This window comes from Pseudochaenichthys georgianus, chromosome 17, assembly GCF_902827115.2.
Source record: "Pseudochaenichthys georgianus chromosome 17, fPseGeo1.2, whole genome shotgun sequence".
NCBI classification, from domain to species: Eukaryota; Metazoa; Chordata; class Actinopteri; order Perciformes; family Channichthyidae; genus Pseudochaenichthys; species Pseudochaenichthys georgianus.
The window spans coordinates 25,706,466-25,720,114 of NC_047519.1; the positions used below are offsets into that span (position 1 = coordinate 25,706,466).

At 40.5% G+C, this 13,649-nt stretch overlaps 2 protein-coding genes across 8 annotated transcripts in view; both read left to right on the forward strand.

Moving 5' to 3' along the window:
- The window catches only part of kmt2cb (lysine (K)-specific methyltransferase 2Cb), a 69,677-nt gene extending 60,940 nt beyond the window's left edge, over positions 1-8,737 (forward strand). For all 6 annotated transcript variants that reach the window (XM_034104648.1, XM_034104649.1, XM_034104650.1 and 3 more), the window contains 11 exons: positions 81-363; positions 815-954; positions 3,452-3,562; positions 3,650-4,766; positions 5,070-5,206; positions 5,320-5,462; positions 5,582-5,756; positions 5,847-5,963; positions 6,048-6,121; positions 6,679-6,787; positions 6,906-8,737. In XM_034104648.1, the coding sequence (XP_033960539.1) occupies positions 81-363; positions 815-954; positions 3,452-3,562; positions 3,650-4,766; positions 5,070-5,206; positions 5,320-5,462; positions 5,582-5,756; positions 5,847-5,963; positions 6,048-6,121; positions 6,679-6,787; positions 6,906-6,998 (2,499 nt within the window). In that variant the 3' untranslated portion in view covers positions 6,999-8,737. The remainder of the gene's footprint in view (positions 1-80; positions 364-814; positions 955-3,451; positions 3,563-3,649; positions 4,767-5,069; positions 5,207-5,319; positions 5,463-5,581; positions 5,757-5,846; positions 5,964-6,047; positions 6,122-6,678; positions 6,788-6,905) is intronic.
- A 2,157-nt stretch (positions 8,738-10,894) lies between these two features.
- LOC117461965 (5'-AMP-activated protein kinase subunit gamma-2-like) overlaps positions 10,895-13,649 on the forward strand; it is a 42,541-nt gene continuing 39,786 nt past the window's right edge. Inside the window, exons 1-2 of one of the 2 annotated variants that reach the window (XR_004553773.2) lie at positions 10,895-11,156; positions 12,581-12,646. Coding sequence is in view for 1 of the 2 variants with exons in the window: in XM_034103958.2 (XP_033959849.1) it covers positions 11,073-11,156; positions 12,581-12,646 (150 nt within the window). In the remaining variant the exon portion in view is untranslated. The remainder of the gene's footprint in view (positions 11,157-12,580; positions 12,647-13,649) is intronic. The other variant, XM_034103958.2, reaches the window with a different exon arrangement.

The following is a 13,649-nucleotide window of genomic DNA, read 5'->3' on the forward strand; positions in this document are numbered from 1 at the left end:
ATTCCTCTACAACTATCCATATCCTTTTTCTTACATACATGCACCACGAAGACTAAACAAACCATACGTTTCTATCTCAGAACATCACAGGTGTCGTGGCAGCCATTTCAGACCTCCTAGGCGTGAAGATCCCCAGTAGCTACGAGGTCAGTAGCACCCCAGACAGAGGGCCCCTATCTATACTCGCTGGTCAAAGGATGGGCCCACACGGCATGGAGCCTCGGCCTTCTATGCTCTACCACGGACAGGGAGACAATGGCGGAATGCAAGGACGCATGGGACATATGATGAGACACGGCGGACCTCAGGCCATGATGCATCAGCAGCAGGCACATCATTTCCGTTTCCATCCCAACAGCCCAGGTGAGGGAATAACACTCAATGGCAAAGAGCCTTTCTTATTAAATATCATGTCTGATTGAAGCTTAGAATAATTACTTCCTGTGAAAAAAACGCCAAACTGCAATTTTGTATTCCTAATTTATTTGTACTTCTGTAATAGGCAGTTTATTTTGATTATCTTTTTATTGTCTTGTTGTATTTGATGTGATTGTATTTGTATCTATTCTATTTGTATTTTGCATTCTATCTTGTCTCTTATTTTTTTCGTGTAATTGTATTGATCTTTAAGCACTGTCATAAATGTTAAGCCCACTGAGACAAACCTGCTTTTGGATATTGGGCCATATAAATACACTTTGATTTGATTTATTTATTTGGTAACGTTAAGACCAGCGCCATAACATTGTAGATGATCAGAGAGAATGCATTGCTATAAAGTTAATTATAAAATCCTGTTTCTCTGTTTCTTCAGGCGCAGCTCTAGCTCGAGGCCCTGACCAGAGGACGCCTGGCAGCCCTGGATGTAGACCTCATTGGTGCTGCAACTGTAAGGTGGTGGTTCTGGGAAATGGAGTGCAGAAATCCATCAAAGATCTCCCCGCCCACATGAAGGTACTAGATTAGTTAGGCTTAAATACTCCAAAAGACAGCAGGGTGGATATTAAGTAGACAGAACACCTTCTGCAATTATTTTCCATAAACTAAATGAGCCATGACTGGATGCCCTGACTTTACCTTAGAGGATAGATCATCTACATTCAGCCTAAGGAACCATAGACATACACACACAGCAGCACAGCAGTATTAATGCATATATCCTCTGCTTATGTAAATCTCCCCCGCTGTAGTTAAATCAGTTTCAGATTAATTAGTAGGTTAAATACCCCATGACTTTAATCTTTAGGATTTTGGTTATTTCAATATTGTATGTTTTTGATGTTTATTTCATAACTTCAGTTGAGCTTAAAGAGCCTGTGACACGAGTTTCCCCCATCATCCAAACCCATCAATTTGAGTAAATATTGTCCCCTTGAAAACCGTTACTGAACTGATTTTGGATATTTGTACTTTGATAACCATTAATCTGCCTTCAATGTTGACCATTTTCTGGATCTTCTCGCGGATTCTTCAAGTCCCGCCAAATGATGTGTGACGTCATTGCGGGCCAAGCGCTCCAGCTGGAACGTTCAGGATCCCAGCTTCTGCATGTAAACGCACGACGGCGCACACAGTAGCAAGCTCAGACAGCGATGACAGTTTAATTTTGAACGTGTCTGAGAGCTCATATGAGGCTGAAGGATCGGTTTATGTTGTATCTGTTAGAAGTTTAGGAATGAGGTGCGTCAATATGGGCGATCATATGGTCATGTAGTCAGTGGTGGAATGGGACTAAAAATCATCCCGGGACTCTCGACCGGCCCACTTCGGTACCGCTAGTAAATTGTCAACGGGGGGAGTGGGGGATGTCAGGGGCGGCGGGTGCTGTAAATAGTAAATGTAAATATGTAAATATTTGTGTCACTGCATCCTGGTAAAATACAAATATAATGTATAATGTCTGTGTCTTTGACCTAGCGCCGCTAGCCAGCTGTGCCCTGTACTACGAAGCCAGTTCAACAGACCCTGGATATGTTTGAGTAACAAACTAACAACAACAAACTAACAAACGAGATCTCGCTAAGCGGTCCTACGACGCTGGTTATCAACTCGGTAAATCAAGCCAGGGTTTCTCTCTCCAGCTGAGAGTGCGTTCACGTCTAAGACACGAGTGGATCTGACTTTAATTACATTTGTCTCGAGTGTTTCGTCAACATAATGTGTTGCTTAAAATAATACCTCTGCATACAGTATGTGACACTGTAAGTGTTGCACGGCCAGATGAGGCTCGAGAAGCTGACTCAGATAAGAAAATATATTGTATATTATGATATTATATGATCGATGATCTGATTGATGATGTGATATCAGTGTGATATGAATGATAAGTGCGACACGTCTGCGTCTTCTCTGCAGTTTAAACTGTATTTCTTTTACACTGTAATATGACTTGAGAGATTTAAACTCCGCACACTGAGTTGATCTCTTTTCTATAGACGCCGGAGGCGGGCAGCGTCAGGTAAAAAAAGTTATTTAGCCTTCTCAAACCTGAGCCTCACGCGCCGCCTATGGGAGATGTGCTAGTTACTTATCCGACCGGCCCATCGGGATTCGTCCCGATGGCCAGTCCGCCACTGACTGCACCCAGCCCACGTAAACCGTCAACGGGGGGAGCCTCGCTGCGGGGAAACGGTGGACCTAGTATCCCGATCGGAGTGGGAATAATAATAATAATAATCCGTGCATTTTATCCATTAATTTCCCCAACATTGTGGTAAAAAAAGCCACATGTTTAATCCATGTTGGTGTACTACACAAAAAGCATCGGTTTGTTTTCTCATCAGGAAATGCAGACCGGCTCAAACAAACGATTTTTAATCATCATCCTCACGATCATTTAATGTATCATATGTTCGCCGAATTGACATGAAAGCACTAATAAATGTAGTTTCATCCACTTGAGTTTACAACTACAAAAATAATCGATTTGTTTTTATATCACATCCTACGGGAGGAAATTCAGTTGCTCTCACTACCGATTTTTAATCCTAATGTAATCATCATCTTCACCACGATCATTTATGTTTATGTCGCCGAATTGACATGAAAGCACTGACAAATATGAATATACTGTAGTCAACTTCATTAAAACGTTATTAACGTGCCTAAACTCAGTAATTCACCATTTCTACGCATGACACTTTGTCCGTGCTTGGCTCTCTCGCTGCACAGTGAAGCGTTCCAGCATTGACGTCACTCCCGGTTTCCCCCAAAACTTCTAAATGAGTCGAAGGAATTTCCCCGCGATGTTTGAAATTATTGATATTTAACGGAACGGTATCGCTTTTTCTTTTTTAAACTGACGGTTCGAGATTACTAGTAGCCCAATATTTCATTGCACAACAGTTGTTGGGATGCTGTCACAGGCTCTTTAAGCAGCTCACGTTGGTCGAGCTTTGATTAAACATTCCTTAGTCAGGCTGTTAAAACTCAAACTGATTTCCCTCATTAGGAATCTGGAGGCCGTTTTAAATCTGAAGATCTGGTCTTCTGCAGTCACAGCTGCTTCCTTCTCTACTGTTCCTCAACACCCGTGCAATCCAGATCAACCACAGAAACAAAGGTTTGTACTGCAGTGGCTCTAAATCACATGTGGTTGATATGATTATTTTAGGTGTTATGCCTTACATAATGGCTCTTGTCTTTTCAGGAATCAGTGTCCCTTCTCCCTTCCTGCGAGCAATCGGAAAGCCTTTCTAAAACGTCCCACCAGTACAACAACAACATGTCATCGCTGGATGTTCATTGCCTGGCTCAGCTTCAGCCCAAGCAGTCTCCCCCCTCCACTCCTCCTATTCCCTTCCCCATGGCAGGCGGCACATCCAAGATGGAGATGAAGTCCGATGCCATCAAAGTCACGGTGAAGCTAAAGGCTCGGCAGAGATCTCATGACGGCTGGCACCAGGGAAAGAGACAGAAAGGACTCCGCTGGAGGAAGTGGACGGTCCAGGTCGTAGTGCCTAGAGGGAATTCCCAACTCACAGATGAAGATAAGATCGACGAGCTCCTGAAGAAGCTCGGGGCCTCGCTGCGCCCTCCTGTGTCTCTGCGGGACCACCGGCGCTGCTGTTTCTGCCACCAGTTTGGAGACGGGATCACCGACGGCCCTGCGCGACTTCTCAATCTAGACCTCGATGTGTGGGTTCACCTAAACTGTGCCCTGTGGTCGACCGAGGTGTACGAGACGCAGGCCGGCGCCCTCATCAACGTGGAGCTCGCAATGCGTCGCGGCCAAACGGTGCGCTGCGCCTACTGCCAGCAGATCGGAGCCACGAGCGGCTGCAACCGCCTGCGCTGCACCAACGTCTACCACTTCACCTGCGCTCTGCAAGCTCACTGCACCTTCTTCAAGGACAAGACCATGCTGTGCCACGCCCACAGGCCCCGGGGGACTGCCGGACAGGCGCTGGATCACGAGCTGCGTTGTTTCGCTGTCTTCAGGCGCGTCTACGTGCAAAGAGACGAGGTGCGTCAGATTGCCACGGCGGTGCGGCAGCCTGAGTTGGGCTACACCTTCAGAGTGGGCAGCCTGGTGCTGCACGCCATCGGCCAACTCACCCCTCTACAAATGGCAGCCTTCCACTCCAACACAGCCATCTTTCCAGTTGGCTACGAGACTTGCCGTATCTACTGGAGCATGCGTCATGGCAACCACCGATGCCGCTACGTCTGCTCTGTTGAGGACAGAGAGAATGTGCCGGAGTTTTCCATCAAAGTCATCGAACAGGGCTACAAAGACCTGGTCCTGACTGACAGCTCTGCTAAAGGTCTGTTCTTGCATAATCTTTCATTTTTTACTTGTTACGCTACGTCCTATAGTTGTATTTTGCAGTAACAAATATGACACAAATATACATTAGAAGCATAATAAAGCATAGTGTAATACAAATGTATAATAAAGGGAGAGATACAATCCATCCAAGGCCATTGCAGTTTTATATATATAATATGCAACATTGTAAATGTCCACTCTCTTTGACTGCTATAATGCTAACTCTAGTGTTTTTACTTATTATATACATTATTTAATTTACTTGCTAATTTCGTACCATGTATTTTGTCTCTGTTAGGAGTGTGGGACAAAGTTCTGGGTCCTGTTTCAGAGAAGAGGAATGAAGTTGGCACTCTGAAGCTCTTCCCTGTTTACCTGAAAGGAGAGGACTTGTTTGGCCTCACAGTCCCCGCAGTCACCAAGATCTCTGAATCGGTTTGTCGGTTTTAGTGGTTTTACTCGGATTAAACGATATACATTTTTGAGAATTGCTTAGGTCATACTCTGTAGAAGCTGCGGTATTTAAAACCTTTTTTTTTTTATTCCAGCTCCCAGGAGTGGAAGCTTGTGTCAGGTACTCGTTCCGTTACGGACGCCACCCTCTTGTGGAGCTGCCTCTCATATTCAATCCAGCCGGCAGTGCTCGCGCACAGCCGAGAACCAGCTCTCCCTTCACCTCGCTGGTGATCAGGTACATTTGAGTGCAGCTGACATTAGTTATCTGTATGTTGTCACCAAGTACAACACAAAGGGTATTATTATATTTGCAATGTTATTTTATTTTCATTACATCCCCCTCTTCACATAAAGGCCACATGCGATAGCTGTATCCAGCAGCACTGCCCGGTCTAACCAGAATGTGGCCCAAGGAGAAGGTGGCGCCCCCCCTAGCAAAACTGCAGTAATGCACCCCAGGTCTTCTCAGTACCGCTGGATGAAGAGCGAGTGGAGAGCCAATGTCTACCTGGCCCGCTCCCGCATCCAGGTCAGTGTCCAATCAGATGCTTTCTCAGCTTTTTGATACGGAGTCATGTGGACAGAATGAATACCTTTTGTGTGTGTGATGTGTTCGCAGGGCCTGGGGCTGTTTGCTGCGAGAGACATCGAAAAACAAACTATGGTGATCGAGTACAATGGAACCGTCCTCCGAAATGAGGTCGCCGTCAGCAAGGAGAAGATCTACAAATCTCAGGTATTCATCTGATTTGAATATATTAAAAGCTGAAATTCCCCTTCCACTACAATCGGCATGTTAATTCTCTTCTCTCCTCGACAGAACCGAACAGTGTTCATGTTCCGCATCGACAGCGAACACGTTGTAGATGCCACTCGAACTGGAGGGCTAGCAAGGTACTGTGAGATTCCTTTGCTTATTGTGACATTTTTAAAGAGAACATTTAATAACGTTGTTCATTGTCCTGCAGCTCCAAATCAAGGACACTGCTCTTCTGCACACTGTTTTTTTCAAGATGGTGCCCTATTCAATCTGTTACGCCTGTCTTGCCCTTCTGCCACAAAGGACACGCTTTTAAAAAATCATTTTACACTTACACACATTCAACCAACACAATAACATAAAAAAGCTTCACAGAGATAAATAAATGCTTCAGCCTTTATTATTAAAAAAAGAAAATATATTTGACAAAGAATAGGAAAAGTATAATATTAAGTAGTATCAGTAGCAGTCGTAGGTGTAGTAGCATTAGAAATCTAGCTCAAGTTAAAGGAAATGTATTTTCCAATTTTCAAAATTCAGATCCAAACCAAACTTGATTTATGTAAAGAATATATCATCATTGTAATTTGCAATTATTTTAAATACAAAAGCTACGTTTCTTCACATTCATGCCGAGAAAGTTGTGTGATTGTGTTTGAAATCTGTTTTTCACTTCTGTTTTTTTTTTTAGATATGTCAACCACTCTTGTGCCCCTAACTGTGTTGCTGAGGTGGTCACATTTGAGCGAGGTCACAAAATCATCATCAGCTGCAATCGCAGAGTTGAAAAAGGAGAGGAGGTGAATATTTTAAATTGTTTCCGATTAGACTTCTTGCTTAAACGACTGATTTGAATCTTGTCAAAAGCACAAATGATGACGATACTTAAAAACTGATGACTCTCTCCCTGTTTCCCAGCTTTGTTTCGACTACCAGTTTGACACTGTGGCAGGTCAGAACAAGATTGCTTGCCTCTGTGGAGCTCCCGAATGCAGGAAGTGGATTAACTGAGGAAACGACAAACTTAAATGCATTCCTTGCTATAGAGTGGATGCTGGGATCTCTGCACAGAGAAAAAAAGGCTTCACATTAAAGTCATTTTATGAATGAGCAGAAGGCCTGAGCCCTGAGAGAGATAAATGAATTCACATGTGGGTTCATCGAGACGACGGAGAGGAAATCGGCCGGAGGAAGGGAGATGTAACACAGTAGCAGGGTGTGACTCGTGCCATATGTGAGGGGCTCTGTTGTATGAGATGCCTCTGTGTGTCTGTATGTGTCTGTGTGTCTGTTGGGTGTACATGGGGTGCGGAATCCACCAGCGAATGAGAAAGCACTGTGCAGGGTGCGGCCTTATTGCTTACTAAGGGCAGGCCCTTTTGTTTCATACTGTCAATGTATACCGTATGACTAAATGTAGACATCACTGAATGAGGAATGTACAGCAACGAATACCGTGAAGGGAATATTAACTTGCACTAAAAAAAGAAAATATACAAAAAAAAAACACACACCCGAAAACTTTTTAAATACTTGATTCCATGAGTCAGTTTTATCATAGGTCTCTGTCATGTGATTTGTGTGGAATTCGAGAGGTTTTGTATTTATTACTGAGTGAATGAATTTTAGTCTCAAGATGATGAGATTGAGTTAAAGAAGGCTAGATTACTTTTGTTTTTAAAGATTGAGGAAGACATGCTGTTACTATTGTATAAATGTACATAAAGAAAACTATAGGAATAACCGACCAAATACTACCTTAACCTTCTCGATGTTTGGGTGTTTTTAAATTGTTTTTGTTCCGTTTGTCATTGAAATTTATTTAAGATGGATGTTATTTCAGTTTGAGAGTATATATTATGATTATTCTGTACAGAATTTGTAATATAACCACAATAATTCACAAAGTATTTTTGTTGTATTAAAAGTAAGGTATTGTAGCGTAGTGTTTTGTGACTTACACATGCTTTGACCACTCAAAAAAAGAAATATTTTTGTTGACTAACGTAACGAGTTATCAGTTACAGAATCAAGAAAAGAAAGACTCTTCAAATAGTGAGAGATCAGTGTGATCTGTTTGCTGTTAATCAGGTTTGATTTTAAAGAACTGTGAATTAGGTTTTGAAACCCAAAAATGACTTTTTAACTTTTTAACACGGATAGAAACACCGACATGTATTTACCTGTTTTTTGTTTTTACATTGCTTTTTAAAATAAGGTGCAAACGTCTAATGATATTGTGAGTTAGACGAACCAGTGTGACAGGAAGAATCGTAACAGGGAACTGGTGTTTGGAACCGGAGGGTGTTCTACCTTTTTTTTTGGACTGAAATGGCATTCTCCTTAATCAGAAATATTTCTTATACTGACACTTCACAAGTCACATGCTTAGAAACGGAAGAGTTTGTGCGTGCACAATTTCAAGTCGACTGTAAAATTTTGGAGACAGTCTTAGAACTTGTAATGTATATGGCATGTATTTTTTTAACTTTCCGAAGACTCAATTGTATATATTTTCTCAATGAATGGTTGTAACAAAATTGTTTCTTGGATATTTTTCTCTTGTATGATATTATATCATCCTGCCAGTGTGTTTGTGCTACATTTTCTTGGTTGTGTAGTCAGATTTTTATTTCCTTTTTTTCTTCTTTTTTTTGAAAATGCCTTTTGAAGTGTACAGAGTATGAGGTTTGGAGTTTGTGGAATTGAATTTAGAAACATTTACAAAAATAAACTATTTTACATGTTAACCATCTGTGTACGTAATTTCAATTATCGTATTTTCAATTGCTGACTATTAAGCTGTAAATATCTTTCATTTCCCTAGCTTTTGATATTGGAGACTTATTGTATCGATGAAGATGCCAAGCAAAGTATAACGATTATTTTCATAAATACATAATTAGTAATAATTTGCAGTAATTTTTAGAGGAAGTGTATTGCTTGGAATACAAGCAAATACGCGGTTTCCAGGCTGTTTGCCTTGTGACCCCTGTTAGGACTGCCATTAGCAACATTTGCCATTATTGATTGCAGATGTATAGATGGTAAACATACCCATTATTTCCCAGAGCCCTAACTTCATTCTGTGTTTTCTCCGACCAACAATAAAGATATTAATACCATTATCATAACAGTCTCAGAAAATCACAAAAGATTTAAATTTTTCTTCAAATAACACTTAAACAATAACTCCATGGTTAGAATATTAATTGGCAACGTTTTTTTTAATGCTTATCTCTTAAATCATCTTGTGATTCCTCAGATTCATCTCGAACAAGGTGGATGATCTAAACCTTACTGGGATAAAGGTAGGTACAAAGATACATGATTAATTAAATGGCGTATTCTGTGTGCCGGGACCTACATCTTGTTAGACGGGGAAATCAGGTTAATATGACCATGTGAAAGCACGCTTAACTTGAGGCTTATTTACTCTAAAACACGATGTTCTCAACGCTTACTGACAAAAGCCCATACACTCCTAGGCTGTGTAAAACTCTGATCAGTGGATCCTCTGTCCTTAGCTCATGTAGTCACAGAAGATAAACAACTTGTAACAGTTGTCTTCGATATTTTATTCTTCCTCTTCCTTTCTTGAAGTAAACTCTGGAGATGTTTTAGGTCCATTTCTTATACTATTTAGATTGCAGTAAGCTATTCATCCTAATACAATGGAGATGGACTATGTTGGTTGCATGTTCCATTATGTTAGCATCTGTACACTGCTTCCCATTGGATTGTAGGATCAATATTATTAACATACTGATGCTTATTATTGATACAAAATAGTCCACACCCTGTCATAAACAACATAGTGTGTACCTGCAAAGCACATACATTGTAGGGTCCTTTCATAAAAGCTGCTTATGCAGAGCTATAATGAATATATTGCATCAAAGATGATCATTTATTACTGGGACCTTTTTAATTGTGTACTTTAAGTGTCTGTTATGATATTTTATGTCCTTCACTTCCTTTGTTTTGACAAGATTAATATTACTATCATTGTAATTATTTGTTTTTTGGTTATTTGAATCAATATTTATTTTTTAACATTATCAGTGGTGTAAAGTAACTAAGTAGATTAACTCAAGTACTGCACTTAAGTAACATTTTGAGATACGTGTACTTTACTTGAGTATTTCCAATGTATGCTACATTGTACTTCTACTCCACTACAATTCAGAGGTAAATATTGTACTTTTACTCCACGACATGTATTCAATACCCTTAGTTACTTTACAGACTTGGATTAATAATGTGAAATTTAATCAAACAATGAAACGGACCATGTATCATGAGTAGCCTACTTTTATATATTTTGATGCTACTACTACTTTTGTATTTTTACTTGAGTAACATGTTGAATGCAGGACTTTTACTTGTAACAGAGTATTCCTACACTCTGGTACTTCTACTTTTACTCAAGTACAAGATCTGAGTACTCCCCCCACCTCTGAATATTATGCACATTATTAATTTGTTCATAATCTACATCGCAGTTTATTATTGTCCATCCAACCAGGTACAATCTGAGTCACACTGACATCTGTCGGTGGAGTTTCTCACTGCAGCCCACACTGCCTGGTGTTGTGTCGAAATAAGCTTCCCCTTTAAAAATCTGCTTTCTTGGCTGTGTGCCCTCCGATTGGTTTTACCTTGTTTTCCCACCGTTTAAAGAAATGATTGTGGAAGGAGAAGTGAACAAGTAAACATGTAGAATTTTCTCTCGATTAAAATGACCTCATTTTAAATTAACTGGACTGTGTCATACATTTAAACGAAACGTTGACTGACGGAATGATGCTGTTTACATTTCGAAAGTCCGACAGAGACACACATTTATTGGGGGTGCGGACTGCTACGTAACACTTGTAAACAGTCTATGGTTGACGCTCATTTGAAGAAGCGTGCCCTGCCTCTTTTCGCGGCCGTGCCTACTTCCTGGTAGATGAAGCAGCGCCTCAGTTTTGACGTAGTAAGAAGAGGAGCAGCTGCTGAAGTGAAGGTGGAGAGGCTGCTGTTGATGGTCTTTAGTACTTTGTTTGCACACGTTTTCATTTTGGCTCCTTTGAAGAAAACATGGGAAGCACCGTGATGGAGTCCAGCAAGGACAGCTCAAAGAAAATGCCAAAGAAGAAGAAAAGCCTGCGGATTAACATGCCTGTGAGTCGGTGAAGTATCAACTAATGTGGCTTCTTGCTGTGAATGTTAAAAACCGAGCTTGTTATTGAACTTTTCCGGACATCAGGAGGGACACTTTTAGTCAGGGTTTATTGCATATCTGCCTGTACATGAACGCGGCAGAAGAGAATGCACGATTGACAGCTATGCTAGGACTTTTAAATGAAACGGGGGAAATAACATGTATGCCCATGCTGGAAACAGTTGATTGTTTGCAATGACACATTTGTAGACACTTTCCTTCAACGTTTTGATCAGTATGCCCTGTAATGTGTTGACATTGTAGCCATTAACAGCGTTAATAACTAACATTAGGGCTGAAATTAACCTTTTGTTTTATGTATCTACAGAATATGTAGCCTACTCTAAGCATTTGGGTATTGTGAGGAAAAACAAATAAGCAAACATTTAAGAGGAACCAACGTGCTCTAAATTAGCAAGTCATGCTTTATTATTTTCTATATAAAGAGCCTTTGTTTGCAGTAGTGATTCACAGATTGTGATTTATATAGTGATTCTATGCTGTATTCAACATAGGCCTGGGCAGGCAATGACTGTCATTTTCTCCACAAGCCTTCAAAAGACTGTGAAGCTAACAGTTTTACTGCATACTTTAAAAGCTTTTTTCTTCTGTTTTTCAAGGTTAAAATAAAGTATGTTTAAACACTGTGAGCAGTACCAATTTTTTTGTTGTCTTTTAAGGTGTATGACATGTTACTGTAGCTTACAGGGAATAGTTTTTTGGATGGCATCTATCAGATCCACCAATTGCAAGCTCTACAACATTTAACTGTACATGTATTGGATACTATCTCTGTCTCCTGTACAAGCATTTGGTAAATAGTTGCCTTTGTTTTTCCTTCTTTGGAAAATGACATAAGAAAAAGTGCCTGCAGCTGAGAGCCCATTTACGTTTTCATGATGCATTAATGTGCAGATAATTAGATTGGAAGAAAACATTTCCCCAATAGTAAGCCCGTGAATTACAACACTTTTTTTGTGATCAACACTCAAGTTGTGTGTTGAAGTTCTCAGACATGAACCATGAACTTCACCTATGTTATAAATATTTAAATGAGTTTACATGGCCATAAACCAACTTTCTTCTGAACTGCCCCATAGTGGAATGTAAAACTCAACCTTTGGTATGCGAAAAGTTATGTGTTGTGTTTGCTTGCAAAAGTTTCCGCATTGGCCAAACATGTTTTTCTTCTTCTTGAGTGGTAACATTTTCACTTTTAATGATGAAGAGAAGGAATAATGTACCCTTTCTGAAATATGCATAATTATTTAACAGTGGCAGAGAAAGCGTACATTTTTCCTGTTGTAACTTGCAGTTTTGTTTTACTGCTGTATTTCCTGGAAGTTATCTTTGTCCTTGAAATTCAGGTTTCTGTTTTGTGCAGGACTTTGGTGCATTTACTTCCCCACAAGTGGAGACAAGTGACTCAACAAAAAGTGGCGCTAAGACGGTAAATAAAGAATTTTCGTGCCTTCATTATTTTCCTTTACTTGCCAATTGTTTTTCATGCTTGTTTTTTCCAGCACATGGTTTATCTTGTCACTTTAGCTCTTGTTTGTTTGGCCTTGAACACATTTAGCCATGTATTTAGGGGAGAAAGATATTCCTCAAGGCCATCTGGCCCTTTCTGCCAACCCTGACCGGTTTACAGTAACATTACGCCCTCTGTGGTCAGGCATAGCCAGATCAAGAAATTGATTTTCTGAACGAAAGCAGCCACTTCCTACTGTCTGCTCTGATTGATTAGAATAGGAGTAAACCTCGATCATTAGCTCATATCCACCAGAGTACATTCTTCACTTTTACCCCAGTAACATTATGTAATGCTGATATAAACCTGCATTCTCCTGAGTTTATATCCAGACAAACCCTGAAAGTCCACTTGCCTTAACAAGCTCTTGCACAATGACAGAGGGAGAAGCACACAGAACAGATGGGTGTGTGCTAAAACTCCTACAGATGTGTCACAGGATTGGTCTAAACACAAATTCTAAGCAAATATCAGTACCAGAGTGACCAGACAATACAATTATTCCCTTTTAATTTTGTATTATCAGTGCATTGCAGGGCTGTGGTTCTGTCTCCATCTAATATGCATACTCTGTTTTGTTGAGGCTAGTTATTATCCAGGCTTATTATCCACCAACAATGTAACCAAAACACTCCTGTTATGTTTGAATGTTTTCTGTAAATACAACCTCCTAGTTGGAGATTGCTGCGTATTATAAAGCTTCACTGTTTCAGTGCCCACAAATGGTTAAAAGATTTGTTGTTGGCACCTCCCGAGCAGACAGCTCAGTGGTGGGAGGTGGCGCTCGCTGACTCAAACGAGATTGGCTGCCATGCCCCCTGTTTTGTTTTGGTGTCTGCACAGCGAAAAGAGAAGCATTTATATCAGTCTGTTTACAATAAATTGACCTTGCAAATACTTATAAACACAGAAAGTCAAAATG